This window comes from Trifolium pratense, linkage group LG1 (assembly GCF_020283565.1).
Source record: "Trifolium pratense cultivar HEN17-A07 linkage group LG1, ARS_RC_1.1, whole genome shotgun sequence".
In the NCBI taxonomy this organism is placed as follows: Eukaryota; Viridiplantae; Streptophyta; class Magnoliopsida; order Fabales; family Fabaceae; genus Trifolium; species Trifolium pratense.
The window spans coordinates 29,669,309-29,688,351 of NC_060059.1; the positions used below are offsets into that span (position 1 = coordinate 29,669,309).

The 19,043-nt window shown below is 31.3% G+C and overlaps 3 protein-coding genes across 5 annotated transcripts; 2 read left to right on the forward strand and 1 right to left on the reverse strand.

Moving 5' to 3' along the window:
* Positions 1-1,358: 1,358 nt before the first annotated feature.
* LOC123901662 (probable protein phosphatase 2C 37) lies at positions 1,359-4,957 on the reverse strand. Of its 3 annotated transcripts, none has more exons than XM_045951729.1 (5): positions 3,942-4,957; positions 3,359-3,619; positions 2,777-2,850; positions 2,055-2,208; positions 1,359-1,904 (listed from the first exon to the last, which is right to left on the reverse strand). In XM_045951729.1, exons 1-5 carry the CDS (start codon positions 4,087-4,089, stop codon positions 1,708-1,710), a joined length of 834 nt encoding a protein of 277 aa, XP_045807685.1. In that variant the 5' UTR covers positions 4,090-4,957; the 3' UTR covers positions 1,359-1,707. The 3 variants fall into 3 exon arrangements, with proteins under 3 accessions (XP_045807685.1, XP_045807659.1, XP_045807647.1); XM_045951703.1 differs by having other exon boundaries at positions 1,359-1,901; positions 3,359-3,727; XM_045951691.1 differs by having other exon boundaries at positions 3,359-3,727.
* Positions 4,958-6,792: 1,835 nt separating this feature from the next.
* Positions 6,793-8,196, forward strand: LOC123902102 (late embryogenesis abundant protein 7-like). Its single transcript, XM_045951762.1, has 3 exons — positions 6,793-6,920; positions 7,023-7,145; positions 7,372-8,196. Exons 1-3 carry the CDS (start codon positions 6,870-6,872, stop codon positions 7,564-7,566), a joined length of 369 nt encoding a protein of 122 aa, XP_045807718.1. The 5' UTR covers positions 6,793-6,869; the 3' UTR covers positions 7,567-8,196.
* Positions 8,197-11,059: 2,863 nt separating this feature from the next.
* LOC123902004 (late embryogenesis abundant protein 7-like) lies at positions 11,060-12,092 on the forward strand. Its single transcript, XM_045951749.1, has 3 exons — positions 11,060-11,189; positions 11,293-11,415; positions 11,643-12,092. Exons 1-3 carry the CDS (start codon positions 11,139-11,141, stop codon positions 11,835-11,837), a joined length of 369 nt encoding a protein of 122 aa, XP_045807705.1. The 5' UTR covers positions 11,060-11,138; the 3' UTR covers positions 11,838-12,092.
* The last annotated feature ends 6,951 nt before the right edge of the window (positions 12,093-19,043 follow it).

Below are 19,043 nucleotides of genomic sequence, written 5' to 3' on the forward strand. Positions count from 1 at the left end.
CATATAAATATTATAATTTGACGAAAAAGTTGATACACTTACCGAAGGTGCATCACCTCCCTAGCATAGATAAACTAGTATAGACAATTCCTTATGTTTTAAATTACTACTATCATTTATGCATGCTTAAAAGGGGTACAATCAAATACCGATGAATGAAATAAAATAAAAAAGTCCTTATGACCAAATAACCGAACTATTAATACAAGGTAATGCACTGCGGCTTGAAAAACGCAAGTCACTTACCAAAGGATGATGCACAAATTAAACACAAAGTATATTCAAAGAGTAAATAGGAAATATTCTCATAGTCCATGCCCGGCCACAATGTGCATTATGCATGTGTCGGATGTGTGATTAAAACAGGACCTCAAAAATTTGCGGCAAATTTTAGGGCCTCAAAATTTTGAGGTCCTATAATAATATTTATATATTATCAATGTTCACAAAGTATCAAATGTGCATTAATAGATTAATGGTAGACTATATGATGTTTGTGTATGCAAGGTCCTAAGTTCAAATGTCAACATTATTGTTTTTATTATGTATAATTTTAGTTATAGTTATTTCAAATTAAATTAAAATCAATAAAGTTTTTAAAAAGAATTGAAATCATTTACAATGACAGTTTTTTTTATGTATATATATCGACGATTTTTTTTTTAAAAAAAAAAAAAAAAATTATTAGAGAGCCATTTTTAATATTCAAGCAAGACCTCCAAATAGTCAGGGTCGACCCTGTCAAATTCTATATGGACGATATGATTGTAAAATCCAAACAAGAGGTTGGTCATACTCTCCACTTGAAAGAAGTGTTCGAACAAGCGAGGAAATACAAAATGTGGTTCAATCAAATGTGCGTGTTCGGAGTCCAAGCAATAAATAGCATAGTTTTCTATGTACCCAAACATGGAATTGAAAGAAATTCGAACAAGTGCATTGCGTTTGTAGACTCACTAGTACAGAAAACACTTTTTACATCTGGCCAAAACCCCCTTTTACATCTGGCCCAAGTCAGAGGTAGACGTACGAGAAGTAGTAAGTTTATGCTTTTTACATCTGACATTCGCCAGATGTAAAAGTATCCCCTTTTACCTCTGTTCTCAAGTTTCAGCTGACCAATTTTTTTTTTTAATTAAATTGGACCTTTTACATCTGACCAAGTCACCAGATGTGAAATAGTAACTATATTTAATTTTTTTTTTTTTTCAAAATCCTGCGTTTTTTTTTTTTTTTTATATTTTTAAATCCTATTTTGTAATTAAAAAAAACCAAAATAGCATTACAATTCAACATTCAACCAAAATACAATTACATTCAACCAAGTCATTAAAATTCAACATTCAACCAAAATACAATTACGTACCAAAGTCATTACAATTCAAATAAAATACCAAGTCTTACAAGTCAAGCAAAATACCAAAACAATCCAAAATGTTATAACATTCAAGCAAAATACAAGTCATTACAATTCAAAACATCCTAGTTAATGTCAATCTATTGTAACTAGCTAGCTCCTAAACCTCATCATCGGAAACAACATAATCTACCTCGGGATTGTACAGGTCAAGAAAACAAGTAGCCCAGTTGTTTCGCAATTCATACATCTCCTCCTCGGTTAATGACGTGGGATCATCGAACACCTCACTTGCTCAAGTCTTTCTTTCTCGGCAGTACTATTTGCATAGGAATTCAAAGCAGATAAATTTACCTTGAATCAGGCATCGAATAATCAGAAGACTCATTATCTGAACCAGCATCAATTAAAGGAATTGATTCAAGAAGACCAATAAAACTGGCAAAGCCTTCAGGGTTTATGCATTGGTCTTTGGCTTGATTGATAGTTGAACTCAGGTGAAAGCAAAAGTTTTGGTCATTGTACAAAATTACAGGGCCATCTACTGCTAAAAAAGGAATCAACCAAAGTATATACGATTGTCAAGAGATAACTTAAATTCAACCAAAAACAAATGTAAGATAAGCACAGTAAATCAAGAAAAACCTAAAAACTCCATAAAGATTACATAATGAGATAGCATCGCATCTTTGCTTACCAGCTTGTTGGTGAAGGGCATCTGGTAGAGGCTGGGGTAGTTCATACAAATAGTCTTCCCGGTCATCTTTTTTGGGAGGCCACTTAGAATCCACTGAATCATCAAGATTTTCAGATAAATAAAAACATCCAAAATCACCATGTTTCACTTCAACCTATCATAAAAGGAAACCAAAAAGGATTTATTCGTTAATTTTGACCAGAGGGATGCCTGTTTCAAAGTCCAATGAATTACTTTATGATATCAAAAGAGTGTATAGTGAAGGATGAAAATTTATTTTTGCGGACACACATAAAGATACCAAATTCCCAAAATTTGAAAATTAACACCTGTATCTCAGTGCAAGGAAACTTCAAAAGAAAACAACTGCTTTATGATAATAGATGTAACTTATTTCAACCAAAAATGCTAATAAATCAGCCAAAAAATACATCTCATCACATGGAATGTGAAAAACTGAGAAATTAGTAATCAAATTATGTGCATAGAAAAACTTAGTTGTCTAGTCTCAAATAATAATACAACTTTTTTGCCCACAATACATGCACCCCACCACCAAACAAAATGCTGTCATAATACAAGTTTTATGCTAAAATTGACAGAATACAATTAGTCTGCTCATTATCAATGCATTCCTTAACTTCATCGGAATATTAAATTTATGAGATAAACAAAATAAGGAAGAAAACAGTAATAATAAATCTAATGGCTTACAGCCATACCAATATTCGCTTAAACTTGGTATCTAGCAAATGAGGGTGCTCCAGGTGCAATAGATCAGAGGTGATATCATTAGCTGAGTAAGTTCCAGATAATAAGTTCGTTGGTAGGAATCAATAGGAAAAACATGAGCCTAAAAAGGGAACAACCAAATTAAATAACTTTGGTATCATTTAAGTTTCTGGCAGAGCATATATACCTTTGAAAATTTGTTTTTTTTTCATCGAAATTAAACATCAGATAAGGAATTGTTACACACAAATGCATGGCAAATGTATCATCTAGAAAAGATAAACTTTGTAAAACTGTCTATAAGTAGAATGAGCACATATAGCATGCCTATTATATATAATATATCTCCTTGCTATTGCATGTCACTCAGAGATCAGGGTCGTCGTATCTGCATTAATTTCCTGTTAAATGACCAAAAAAAAGGACCTAACCTTGTTGATATTACCATATACATTCAATTCATTATGTATAAACTGATATGCTAATATTAACAACCATCATAGGGAGGAAATCTTTACGCAGAGTCTGGAACTCTAGATATGAAGTTCATTGTTTAAACCCATGAAACATACCTGAGCTTCTGTAAGCTGATTCCTGCAGCCCAAATGATGGGAAGCCTGCATCCTCATTTTCAGTATAGCTTCTTCTAAGTGAGTTCGCAGAAGATTTAGCAGATTCCAGAGGAACAACAACTGCTGCCATAGCCCGTGTAATAGCTAACTGACCATTTACGCGAGGTACACCACCCCAATTTAGAACTTGACCACCAGCAGCTTCCACCCGAGTTTTTTCATCCTCTCTGTCTGGATGATGATCGCTAGTCAATTCCTTCACTGCAAAATGAGTGAACCCATTGGAAGATGCTAATCTGTACTTTTCACGATTCCACACAGAAACAGAACCATCACGCTCTGTCTGCCTATACAGCTTTAATAAAGAGGCTACAAACAAAATATTAAAATTAACAACCTTATAGTTATGTTTCCTTTAAATAAAGAGTATGCTGGCCACCTTATAATAACCCTACATAATATAATATTTATATATTCAGACAAAAGAAAGGAGCAATCGGATAATATACATATCCTAATAATGCCATGATAAACTTATATCTTTAACAATGAAAGTTTGGTTATATTTCATAATCTTTCTCACCTTTAGCCTCCTTAGGAGACTGAAAATTTTCAGAGCAAATGAAAGCCTTAGAGTCTCCAATATTGGCAACCAAAATTTTATCATCTGCAACCAATACAATTGTTGCTGTAGATCCTGAATGAAGGTTATTTCTAGAGGCTTCCTTCATAGTTCAATTGAAAGATGTTAATACAAGAACACACACAAAAATGTATCAAATAAAAAAAATTTGTAAAAGTGAACAAAAAGTCAAACTTACCTCAGAAAACTTCGCATCAATATCATTGATTGCTCTCAACAATGCTTCCTTCAAATTAAAAAGGAAAATATTTAAAAAGGATTAAAATAGAAAGAAGAGTACCTGAATCGATTTGGAGTTAGGGTTCGTGAGAGAGAGGACGGCGCTGGTGGTGAGTTGAGAGAGAGGACGGCGCTGGTTCTTGCGAAGGTGAGGACGGCGCTGGGTTGATGCGTTTTGGGTGCGAATCGAAGGTGAGGACGGTTTTGCTTCTTCGTTCGTTCGTGAAGGTGAGACGGGTTTTGCTTCGTTCGTGAAGATGAAGAGGGTGGGTGTTGCTGGGTTGCTACGAATTGAAGGTGAGGACGGCGCTGTGGGTTGCTGCGATTTGAAGGTGAGGACGGCGCTGTGGATTTGAAGGTGAGGACGGCGCTGCGATTTGAAGGTGAGGACGCGATTTGAAGGTGAGGGTTTAGTTCTTTTGGGAGAGAGACAGATACACTCTTTACCTTTGTTCCAAAAATTTTTTTTTTTTTTGTATTTAACCTGACATTTTACATCTGTGCCTAAATATGGCCAGATACATACATATTTTAGATAATTTTCACCATAATTACAAGATTGCCACCGCGTTTAGTTATGCCTCTGGTACATTGAAGTCAGATGTAAAAAGTCTTGTCTATTTATTTTTTACATCTGTGGATATTGAAGCCAGATGAAAAGGTTACTCCACATAGCCTTTTACATCTGACATATGCTCGTCAGATGTAAACATGCTGTGTAATATGTTATATTTGTACTAGTGACTATTCCACTCTGAAATAAAAAAAGTCAGTACAAACCCTAAACGATATGCTGACTTCACTGTTGAGATTCATGGCAAAATCAACCCAACACACTCTTCCTCTTTTCAAACATCTACGAAAAGAGGCAACTTCAAATGGACTAAGGAATGCAAAGCGGCTTTTCAACATCAGAAGCAAGCCTTATCCAAAACTCTAGTCCTATCTCGCCCAGAGCTAGGCGAGGTCCTATATCATAAACTATCGTTGTTAGTGAAAAATTTGACGGGAGAGACTGACTATTGAAACGGAAGAAAAGATAAGAGACCAATTTGAAACTTTTAAAACATAAGGAATCAATTTAAAAGCTAAAATAAACATAAGAGACAAAAGTGTAATTAAGCCTAGAATGTTTTACTTGTTTCTGTTTCTTTTTATTAAGTTGGAATAAACCATTGGAATATGGAGGAGGGATCCGTTGACTCCAGGAGTAAGTCTCCATTGATTTACTCCACTTAATAACTCGATATCGGCATTATATTTCTTCAATCCAACCGTTGAATTAAAAGATCTCATTGAGTAGACCAACTTTACAAATTTTTATAAAAATTCAAAACCGTTTGATACTTTTTCTAATACTTCAATTGAACGTACGACAAACTTTTAAAATATCGTTGAATTTCAATAGTCTGAATACATAACTACATTTTTTGAATTTTTATAAAAATTTGTGAAGTTGATCTACCCAATAAGATCTTTGAATTCAACGGTTGGATTGAATAAATATAATCCTGATATCGAGTTATTAAGCGGAGTAAGTCAATGAAGACTTACTCCTGGAGTCAACGGATTCCTCCTCTGGAATATGAAGAAAATAGTGGATGTGATGCAAATATTGATGCCTTCAAGATCAATACTTCTTTTTTACCAAAAAAAAAAAAAAAAAAAAAAAAGAAGATCAATATTTAGTGAAATCAAATCTGGTCGTCGCCAGAAAAATCAAAATATCGTCATTACAGAGTAATAATGAAGTGACCAATTTGCAAATTTTTTAACATTTCTAGAGATCAATTTGCTAAATCAAAAAATATAGGGACAAACTTAACAAATTAAAAAAAATATTATAAGGACATTTGAAATTCCCACTGTATAAAATAATGAAAAACATTCAAAAAAATTAAAGTGCTATTTGAAATTTCTTATATTTAATTTTGACATTATTTTTGTGAAATTCACTACCCAGTCCAAAAATGACTAATCTAAATACCAATCTCACCTTCTAGCGGAAGTCCTGATTAACAAAATATTTCATAAAATTCACTAATTTGAAAAATGCTTCAATTTTTTCATCCAAACAATAAAATTTGAATTCCATGAAAAAAATGTCATTGCCTCATTAAATTCATTGATCCAAATTCCAAACACCCAACTTGTTCCCTATTTTATTTTATTTTTATAAAAAAAGTTTATGGTTAGGGAATAATGTCTCAGTCCAACGTAGAAAATATCTTATGATACTTAAAACACTTATAAAGATAATTACATTTACCTCCCTATTTTTCATGAAAGATCAAATTGAGACTTCACATTTTTTACGATGAGAAATACGACAATAATTTAACTATGATGATTAATTAATTAATAAGTATGTATAAAATAGTACTTGGAGGTGCATGATTTTCTCTCTTGTTAGAGGCTTACATGTATTCTCTCATTCAAAAGTCCATTTCAAAAGCAGAAATATGCGCTCATCACTAACACTCAATTACCGATCCTATCTCTATGCATTACGTTTCACATTTTTATGCAAACCAAAACACTATATATACCTTCCTTGTGAAACTATTTCAATATCACCAACTTAAATATCTATCTATCTTCTATTCTTCTTTGTAATTTTATATCTTTTCAATTCCATCAATCATCATCATGTCAAGTGCTCAACAACACATCTCTACAGCCCAAGCTGGCCAAAACCAGGTGAAACATAAATTACTAATTACATTTTAATAACACTTTCTTTGTCCTTGAAAACTATAGATTATGTTAACTAATTATATATTTTGAATTTTTTTCTTAAAGGATCTTTTGGACTCCACAAAGCAAACAGCCTCAGCAGCTGCAGATAAGGCTCATGCAGCTGCTAACACAACAGGACAGGCTCGAGAGGAAAACCAGCAGCAAGCTGCTGGTTTTCTCCAACAGGTTGATAGCTAACACATTAATTTATTTTAACAATCTCGTGATTTGCTATGCATATATTTTATTATTATTAATCTTTGTCGTTGATTTTTATAATCACTAATTATAATTTTGATGTAGTTTTTATTTTTACTAGCATACAGATGGTCGCTAACGTGTCTGTCTGTCTGTTTTTTGTCCGACTAAAAATAGAAATTACATTGTTGAAATCAATTTTTTTTTGTTGTAGACCGGAGAGCAAGTGAAGAGCATGGCTCAAGGTGCTGCGGACAGCGTGAAGCACGCCCTTGGCATGGACGGCAACAGCAACAACAGCAACGCTGCCTCAGACAACTCTGCCTCCAGCGGCAACACCGCCTCGACCGGCCACACCGCTGCTGCCGGCCACACTGCATCTGCCAATGCCGCCTCCGCCAGAAAGTAAACTAGGACATCTTGATTCATTTGTGAATGATGTCATATAAATATTATTATTTGACAAAGTTGATACACTTACCGAAGGTGCATCACCTCCCTAGCATAGATAAACTAGTATAGACAATTCCTTATGTTTTAAATTACTATCATTTATGCATGCTTAAAAGGGGTACAATCAAATACCGATGAATGGAATAAAAAAAATGTCCTTATGACCGAATAACCGAACTATTAATACAAGGTAATGCACTTCGGCTTGAAAAACGCAAGTCACTTACCAAAGGATGATGCACAAATTAAACACAAAGTATTCAGAGTAAATAGGAGACATTCTCATAGTCCATGCCCGGCCACAATGCATTATGCATGTGTCGGATGTGTGATGAAATCGAACCTCAAAAATTTGCGGCAAATTTTAGGGCCTCAAAATTTTGAGGTCCTATAATAATATTTATATATTATCAATGTTCACAAAGTATCAAATGTGCATTAATAGATTAATGGTAGAATATATGATGTTTGTGTATGCAAGGTCCTAAGTTCAAATGCCAACATTGTTATTTTTATTATGTATAATTTTAGTTATAGTTATTTCAAATTAAATTAAAATCAATAAAGTTTTTAAAAAGAATTGAAATCATTTACAATGACAGGTTTTTTTATGTATATACTAGCGGGCCAGACAGGTGCGTTCCGCGTCTGCCTGTGTCTAACTTATGATCGTTGGAAGACCTTAATAAGAAAGAACTATTGTGCAGTTATAATATGTTACGTTATTAGATGCCTTATTAGATCTATTGTGTTATTTAAATTTTTGAATTTAAAATGAAGGGTAATTTGGACAATATAAAAAATTCAGCCCAAACTCACCTATCCTTTTTATATATTGTTATAGATATATCGACGATTTTTTTTTTTGAAAAAAAATTATTAGAGAACCATATATTCAAGCAAGACCTCCAAATAGTCAGGGTCGGCCCTGTCAAATTCTATATGGACGATATGATTGTAAAATCCAAACAAGAGGTTGGTCATAATCTCCACCTGAAAGAAGTGTTCGAACAAGCGAGGAAATACAAAATGTGGTGAAGATCTCATAAAAATGTAGTTATGTATTCAGACTATTGAAATTCAACGATTTTTTAAAAGTTTGTCGTACGTTCAATTGAAGTATTAGAAAAAGTATCAAACGGTTTTGAATTTTTATAAAAATTTGTGAAGTTGATCTACCCAATAAGATCTTTGAATTCAACGGTTGGATTGAAAAAATATAATGCTGATATCGAGTTATTAAGCGGAGTAAGTCAATGAAGACTTACTCCTTGAGTCGACAAATCCATCCTCTGGAATATGAAGAAAGAAAAACAAAAGATCAATATTTAATTTATGGTAGTTGAAAACATATTAATGTTGGGATAGTGAAAATTCAAAGGAAATCAAATCTGGTCGTCGCCAGAAAAATAAAAAAATCGTCATTATAGAGTAATGAAGTGACCAATTTGCAAATTTTTTAACATTTCTAGAGATCAATTAGCTAAATCAAAAAATATAGAGACAAACTTAACAAATTAAAAAAATATTAGGCTTAAATGCAGTTTTGCCCCCCTGTTTTGATTAAATCAGAATTTTACCTCCCTGTTTTAAAACGCGGACTTTTACCCCCCTGTTTTATAATTTTTTGGATTTTGCCCCCCCTAAAATTCTGCTTTTAAGTCACAACTTCAAAACTTCGCACACAACCCAATTTGGATCAATAATTCACCAAACGGATATCGAAATGACCGTAATCGAGTTATCTTTCCACATAATCAAACCCCACTAAATTTGGAGTTACAATGAGAGATTAATTACCGTTTTAGTAAAGGTATGTCCCCAAAATATTCTGCACAAAATCTGCTTTCGAGTCACAACTTCAAAACTTTGCGCAGAATTCCATTTGGATCCATAATTCACCAAACTGGTACCGAAATGATCGAAATCGAGTTAGTTTTCCACATAATCAAACTCCACAAAATTTGGAGTTACAGAGAGAGGTTAATTATCATTTTAGTGAAGGTCTGTCCAAATCAATTAATGTATGGAACTACTACTGATATTTTTGTCATGTCTCTCACCCTGTAGCTCATTTTTCAAAAGTATTTACATTTCCGGAAAGCTAACGAAATTACCCTTGTTGTCATTTAAATTTCGTCAAATTTGGAGTTACGATGTGTTTGGTAGACGATGTTGAATTTAAAGGTCATAAGTAGATTTCTGCAAAATTAGTAATTGGACAGACCTTCACTAAAACTATAATTAATCTCTCTTTGTAACTCCAAATTTAGTGGGGTTTAATCCTGTGGAAATCTAACTCGATTATGGTCATTTCGGTATCCATTTGGTGAATTATTGATCCAAATTGAGTTGTGTGCGAAACTTTGAAGTTGTGACTCGAAAGCAGATTTTGTGCAGAATTTTAGGGGACATACCTTCACTAAAACGGTAATTAATCTCTCATTGTAACTCCAAATTTAGTGGGGTTTGATTCTGTGGAAAGATAACTCGATTACAGTCATTTCGATATCCGTTTGGTGAATTATTGATCCAAATTGGGTTGTGTGCGAAGCTTTGAAGTTGTGACTTAAAAACAGAATTTTAGGGGGGCAAAATCCAAAAAATTATAAAACAGAGGGGTAAAAGTCTGCGTTTTAAAACAGGGGGGTAAAATTCTGATTTAATCAAAACATGAGGGCAAAACTGCATTTAAGCCAAAATATTATAAGGACATTTGAAATTCCCACTGTATAAAATAATGAAAAACTTTCAAAAAAATTAAAGTGGTATTTGAAATTTCTTATATTTAATTTTGACATTATTTTTGTGAAATTCACTACCCAGTCCAAAAATGACTAATCTAAATACCAATCTCACCTTCTAGCGGAAGTCCTAATTAACAAAATACTTCATACAATTCACTAATTTGAAAAATGCTTCAATTTTTTCATCCAAACAATAAAATTTGAATATAGGGAAATTTGAATTCCATGAAAAAAATGTCATTGCCTCATTAAATTCATTGATCCAAATTCCAAACACCCAACTTGTTCCCTATTTTATTTTATTTTTATAAAAAAAAATTATGGTTAGGGAATGATGTCTCAGTCCAACGTAGAGAATATCTTATGATACTTAAAACACTTATAAAGATAATTACATTTACCTCCCTATTTTTCATGAAAGATCAAATTGAGACTTCACATTTTTTACAATGAGAAATGTAACAATAATTTAACTATGATGATTAATTAATTAATAAGTATGTATAAAATAGTACTTGGAGGTGCATGATTTTCTCTCTTGTTAGAGGCTTACATGTATTCTCTCATTCAAAAGTCCATTTCAAAAGCAGAAATATGCGCTCATCACTAACACTCAATTACCGATCCTATCTCTATGCATTACGTTTCACATTTTTATGCAAACCAAAACACTATATATACCTTCCTTGTGAAACTATTTCAATATCACCAACTTAAATATCTATCTATCTTCTATTCTTCTTTGTAATTTTATATCTTTTCAATTCCATCAATCATCATCATGTCAAGTGCTCAACAACACATCTCTACAGCCCAAGCTGGCCAAAACCAGGTGAAACATAAATTACTAATTACATTTTAATAACACTTTCTTTGTCCTTGAAAACTATAGATTATGTTAACTAATTATATATTTTGATTTTTTTTTCTTAAAGGATCTTTTGGACTCCACAAAGCAAACAGCCTCAGCAGCTGCAGATAAGGCTCATGCAGCTGCTAACACAACAGGACAGGCTCGAGAGGAAAACCAGCAGCAAGCGGCTGGTTTTCTCCAACAGGTTGATAGCTAACACATTAATTTATTTTAACAATCTCGTGATTTGCTATGCATATATTTTATTATTATTAATCTTTGTCGTTGATTTTTATAATCACTAATTATAATTTTGATGTAGTTTTTATTTTTACTAGCATACAGATGGTCGCTAACGTGTCTGTCTGTCTGTTTTTTGTCCGACTAAAAATAGAAATTACATTGTTGAAATCAATTTTTTTTTTGTTGTAGACCGGAGAGCAAGTGAAGAGCATGGCTCAAGGTGCTGCGGACAGCGTGAAGCACGCCCTTGGCATGGACGGCAGCAGCAACAACAGCAACGCTGCCTCAGACAACTCTGCCTCCAGCGGCAACACCGCCTCCACCGGCCACACCGCTGCTGCCGGCCACACTGCATCTGCCAATGCCGCCTCCGCCAGAAAGTAAACTAGGACATCTTGATTCATTTGTGAATGATGTCTTGCTATAGCTCCATTCCAATTGAAGGACATTATAATAATATGTTTTCTTTTTTTTCTTTTTAGAGTGTATTGCTTTTTCCTAGTTGATAGGGATTAGCAAACTACTTAAGTCTTGATTATTGTGCTTTTGCTGAAGCAGGCCAATATCAGTTATAATAAAACATAGATTCTTTTTGTTTATCTATTTTGTCTTTAATTATTTATTTATATTTTTGAGGAATATCTATATCTTGTCTTGTTTTAAAGCTTAAAACTTTCATCATGTTGGCTTATATGACCAAATTAAGAAAAACATATATCCAATAGTGCAAAACCAAATTCTTTACACAAACTCTATCACAAACATATATGGCTTTAAGCAAACACCAAGAGCTTGAAACAACTTCTTAACAAAAAATGACTACAGAAAATGTGTTACTAAAAACAGAGTTTATGCTAAGAGAGGAAGATAATCTAGTATGTTGATATGCATTTATGTTGATGATTTGCTTGTGTTGTGACTATAACTGATTTGGAAGAGGTGGTGACTTTCAAAGTCCAAAGATCAAATGAATGCATAATTAGATATGACAGATTTGGGAAACTATCCTATTTCTTAGGAATACAGTTTGTAACTTCACCTAAAGGAATGATTTTGCTCAAGACCTCTAAGCAAATTTCATAATGCAAGACTACGATTCAGCAGTTAGACCAGCTGACACATGTCTGAAGCTAGACAAAGGTGAGAAGGAAGATGAATTATAGCCAGCAGATCCAATAATTTTCAATAAAATTGTAGGATCATTGAGGTACGTACTTATGCAACAACAGGTCTGACATCAGCTTGTTTCATTTTTTAGTATTAAGTTTTATGTTCAATTTCTTCCGATGCTATTTTAGGGGACTAGTTCACATAGTTTTGTTAGACTTTAAATGGAAATCTTGTAAATAGATGGTGTGATTGAACTGCTCGAATTAGTTGGTCGACCTTGCATTGGATACCGAGTTGATTCTTAGGCTCTGTTTGGCAAAAATAGCTTATGGCTGATAAGCTAGCCGATCGCAGTTGCGGGGATCGAACCGTAGTCCTTTCTACCAAGTTCAGCGAGAATCACCACTGAACCAATTAATGATTGATGTCTAGTTCTATGCTTTGTTTGGACCTTGTATAGTTTTTTTTATGGATTTTGCATTCTGACTCTCTTGTAACCTTTCTTTATTTTCCTTAGCACGTCTTATGCTAAAGAAATTTCTTATATATATATATATATATATATATATATATATATATATATATATATATATATATATATATATATATATATATATATATATATATATATATATATATATATCATTTTGGTTGTTCAATAAAAAATTCTTATTTTGGTGCTTCACACAAAATGTGAGCCTAACCACTAGGTTATTTAGTGTTTGTTCGATAACAAAAATAAGCTAGCTTATAAAGTACTCCCTCCATTTTTTTTTAAGTGTCGCTTTTCGTCGGATTTAGCGTTTCTATTTAACTGTCGTTTTGATATTTTAAGGGCACGATTTGTCAATTATATCCTTTGTCAAATACTTTTATCTTTTTTAATAAAACTAATTAATGCTATATATTTGAAAAATTAAATTTTTTTAAAAAAAATTGTTTTGGTACTTAACATATTAAATTTTTGTTTTTTTTCTACATAATATATTAAATTTATTGGAAAGAGAAAATATGTGTAAAAAATAAGAATGTCAAAATAAGAATATAATATGAAGATAATGTGCAAAAATACACTTTCTTAATTTAATGTTATTATTATAAAAAACACTTAAAAAACAGAGGGAGTATTATATTTGCTGATCTCGTAAGTTTGTTTCATAAAAAAAGAGGTGTTTGGTAACAAGTTTATTTTTACTAACTTATAATTTTTCTTTAAATACTATTTTAAGTAGCGTTTAAACTTATTTTTTTAGTTGCGGTTGAGCTTATAGATATGCAAAACTTCTCTAGTTTTTTTCATTCCTTTCATTTTAATTTTAACCTTATTATATTAAGTTTTACCTAAATTATGTGTCTATGTAAGACTTCCTCAGATAAATACATTTGATACCAAATTTTCTGAACAGTGTTACTTTATATCTAGCGGTGCAAATTGTATATTACTCCAGCCTTTGTCTGTACTATTTACTAAACAAATAAATAATGCTAAAATAAATGAAAAAGAAGGCAAACATAATTTTTTACCAAGTACATGGAACGGTTTATTAGAAAATGAATTAAGGAATGAAAGTGGGTACACGTGAATTCACGATATTCGTGAGCGGAATCATTCATGCTATATATCACTAGGGGTAAACCCGTGCGTTGCACGGGTTCGATTAAATATACAATTAAAATATTTTTATAAATGAAAAATAATAATTGTTATAAATATAATAATATCATATAGTTAAATGATAGATATTAAAATAGCTTATTTAACTCCTCTTCATTGTATTATTGGTCAAAAAAGAATAAGAAAATATGAGATATAAGAGCAATTTAAAGTTCGCTTATAGAGATGTCGTAAAATAAATTATAACCTTTAACTTCTAAACTTTTGCATAGGTCATATACATTCAAATTATTTCTAATGTAGTTGAGACATACATATTTTTTTTTTTTTACAAAACATACCAAATCCATGGTTTAAATAGAAGGAAAACTTCCGATCAAATTGACGTGCTCCACAATCATCACACTGCAATGACCACATTTATTCCATAAATCAATCTTTAAACTTCAGTCCTTAAAAAGGTGAAAAATGGATATTGAAAATAGAATAACATTCATATATATACTTAAAAAGATAAAGATATATAGTGGCTGACTTACTTGTTGAGAATATATATAGACATAATTTGCTAAAATGTCTATACACATACAAAATAATTTAAATACAAAAAATGAGAGAGCATGACTAAACAAAAAGTATGTGATACAGGTGAACAAATATTAGTTATATAAGGTCCATGGTTACATTGAGAAGCATTCCAACGGTCATAAGATTTAATTGTAATGAATGTTTAATTATCATTGCATTATATTTTTACAAATTAACTGTGCAAAGGTTAATTTATAGCATAAGAAATTAGAACTTTTTATGCAAATACCACAATAAAACATGGAGTTTTATTCTTTTCATTTTAGTGTGTCGTTTCTTTTGCAGATAATCAAAAGTCACACTATTAATTGGTGTTTCCAATTATTTGCAATTAAGCATAAAATAAATCTCATAACCGATTTCAATTATTTTTTCTTCTATGGACTAATAATAGACATATTGTTCTCGTATTTATCAATTATCTTTTGTAAAAAGTCTGGTATCAAATATAAAATTATATTCATAGTTATACAATAACTTTAGTAAAATTACATATTATTAATTTTTTTCCTAAGGAAGATTTTTTTTTTTTTTGTTTATCAGAGAAGTTTTTAGTAAAGTTGGACGCAAAAATGTCAATATGGCGCAATTCAGTTTTTTCTCAATTACATTATATAAGAATACATAATTGTTTGTTGATATATCTTCTTGTGAGAATTTCATTTTAGAATTCCAACAATCATGAGAATTTGATGGTCATAGTATCATTTATGTCTCTCTCTAAACCATAACCGAGATATAAATTTGTAGGTCTTATAATATTAGTTGGTCACTTTTAATTAAATTTTCCATTTTTCATTATTGATATATTCTTTTGTAAGAAATTCTCTTAGAGGTGCCACATCATCACAAAGAAGACCTAAGAGCAATTCAAGCTTCCTTTTAATAGTAAAAGAAGATGTTATATCAATTTTCAAGATATAATTTGGCCGATCAATATAATAGATATCCAACCATAAAAATTATGGATTAACATATATGAAGAATATGAAATACAAAATGGATAAATAATAAAAGGGTGAAACTGAATATACAATAGATAATAAGATATTCTTATATGAGTGACCATTTGTTTTACAAATTTCTCAATAGATACTTTGGTCAATATTCTGCCATAGAAATCAATAAATTAGTGAAGGCATACATGAAAAGTAAGAAAAGAACATAAGACATTATTAAAAGTTGAAGAATACGTACCCAAGAGTTATTTTGGAGAAAGTAAATGATGACTCAAACAAAAAATCTATAAATTAGTAAATACATTTTTCTTCCTCTGGTTCTATCACATGGATCTGGAGTAAGTAGACTAAAATAATATAATCGTTCTATGTTCTCGATAACAAATGAATAACCAATATCAATAAATAAATGAGAAAAATAAGATTGTTTACTTACAATCATTGTTATGCTAAAAAAAATATTTTAAAGATAACTTTTAAATGAACAATATAATTTGATAAGAGTAATTGAGAATATCGACCTTTTCATCCATTAACATTCTATTTGTAGTGAAAAATTATTTCTTTCAACCTACAAATGAAGAACAAAAACTAAACATTAGTACAAATGAATATTGTTGGATATCAATACATAGCACCATGGTAGAAATATGCTCAAAGATTGAGTGAAAATGTCAAATATTAAGATTTAGAAATGAGTAGAAAAAGAATGTGGGGTGGTGGTTATAAAGAGTGAGAGTGAACCTATTAGTCACTAAACTTTCTCATTTTATAAGTTATATTTGGAGGAATGTAAAAGGATGCATACAATTATGATGATTTTTTTGGTTACTCATACAATTATGATGATGCTAATTTAGTTTTTTTTAGATTTAATTTAATAAGTTAAAAGAAATAAGTAAAAGATTTTAATAGAGATTAGAAACATTTTCTTAGAGTGACACATCATCAAAATGTTTGCCTATGAGCAACTCAACCTCCCTTTTACTAGTAAAAGATAGCTGTATATTAACTATTTTTTCATTACCCTGAATATTTTTCGTCACCACCGTGCTTTTAAATTCACCTATGTACTTTATCATTTGAAATTTTGAATTTTTTTCGATCAAGTTTAGTACATTATAGAAATCTCTCTAGCAAAAAGTTAACTACTTATTTTGAAAACGGATGAATTAAATATGAAATTTTTATATTTTTTGCTCTTAAAATTTTTGATGTTTTTTCCGTGTGTTTAATAGATTATAGAAATCTCTTTTACAAAAGATTAATTTTTTTGTGTCATAGAGGAATGAACTAAATATAAATTTTTATGAATAACTAATATACACTGAGCAAAATATCGCTCATAATTTTTTTCAAATAATTGTTATGTGTGTGTGCGCGCGTGCGCGCGTGCATGCATGCGTGTGTGTGAGTTAAGTTGTCGTCAATATTTTTTTAAAAAACTATTAGAGACAAAATAAAATATTGTTGATAAAAGTTTAAATGAACTATTATGCATGGGGAAACAAGTTGCTACTAATGAAAAATTTAAATAACTACGTACTATACACGGAAAACAAGTTATACTTGATGATGAATTTTTTTAATAAACTAATATTGTATATAATGACTAAATTGTTGTTGATGAAAAATTTATATAACTACTATATACAGGGAATATGTTATTAACTATTATACACGGGAAACAAGTTACAGATACACACCACCCGTGTTATATAATTATTATATAACTACTAGACACTGAATTACAGATACACACCACCCGAGTTCTTCAATCGACATGTCAAGCAATTCTAAACATGTTTCAACGGCATTTGAAACAAGGAAGTCTTCAAAACCATCAACATTATGAAGCTCGTATTATAGCACATAGCTAATGTCTTGTAAGGAGGGTTTTGAAGGTTTGAGATGAGCGACCACATACGACACCAATTTGTATTTTAAATTAGTGTTGTATGTGTGTGCACTCATGTGTGCGTGCATTCGTGTGTGCTAAAATAAACAAATTATATAAATTATTGTAACTACTACAAGAAAATAAGCACTTTGCGACGGTTAAAATTGCAGTTTGCAACGGTTGCAACTGTCGCAATTACACATTTGCGACGGTTGTCTAACCGTTGCTGATTTGTGTGTCGCAAGAGTACTTTGCAACGGTTTTGAAAACCGTCGTTACAACCGTCGCAGTGGTTATTGCAACAGTTCCAAACCGTCCCTATATTTAACACTGGATTTAATAGCTGAGGTTGCGACGGTTACAAAACCGTCGCAAACATTTTTTAAAAAAAAATATGAATTTAATTTTTTTTATTCCTTTTGATGGCTTATTAAATAAAATTCATATAATTAATTCAATGGTGACAAGTATATAAATAACTTAATCTCATTTCATATAATTAATTCGATAGTGACAACATCCATACATAAAAAATTTAATTAAATAACTTGAAACTTTAAAAGAAAAAAAACTAATCCCTAGTATTTGTTTCATGATCCTTAATCATCTCTTGATTCTTCTTATTCAATTACCTGAAAAAACATAAGTATATATATATATATATATTATGATAGATAAAAAAACAGACGAAATTGAACAAATTGACTTAGTCCATGGCATAAGTATATATAATATGATATCTTATGCAAACAAAGGATAAACTCTCTAAATCACAAAAATAGAACTCGGTAAATTACAATGTTATAAATATCTTAATTTTAAACCAAATCATGGTCAACTCTGGGGATTTTCAAAGAGCAAATATGTTTTGTAAGCACAAGTAGTGTCTCATAACAGGGAGAAAAAAAAAAGTCAGCAATATCAAGCCTAAAAACTAGACAACAATACAATAGTAGTGCACTCATACATTATCTTCATTTAACATATAAAACAACCAAAGCCATACCAAATTCCTACAATGCGTTCGGTACCTACACCATGATAGTAAGTCTCTTAATGCATTTATTACTTGATTAAAATTTATCTACTAATCCCCAAACTAAAAGCAACAAAAAACAAAGAAAAGAGACAAAAGGAGGAAAGGACTTACGAAAACGGCAGCAGAGTTACAAAATCATGAGCAGCAGAGTTAAAAATTGGCAGCAGACTTAAGAAATTGGCTGTGCAAAATGAGAAATGCTTCTACCTTTAGTTTAATCTAATCATTATATGTGTGAGTAAAGTAAAGAATTGCATTAATGACCAAACCCCTTAAACAAGAGATAACAAAAAAAACTATTAAGAAACTTGGGGAAACTCAGTATTTCAGACTAACGAAAGGGAGGCACACTAAATCAGATTCATGTCTAAGAAAGGGA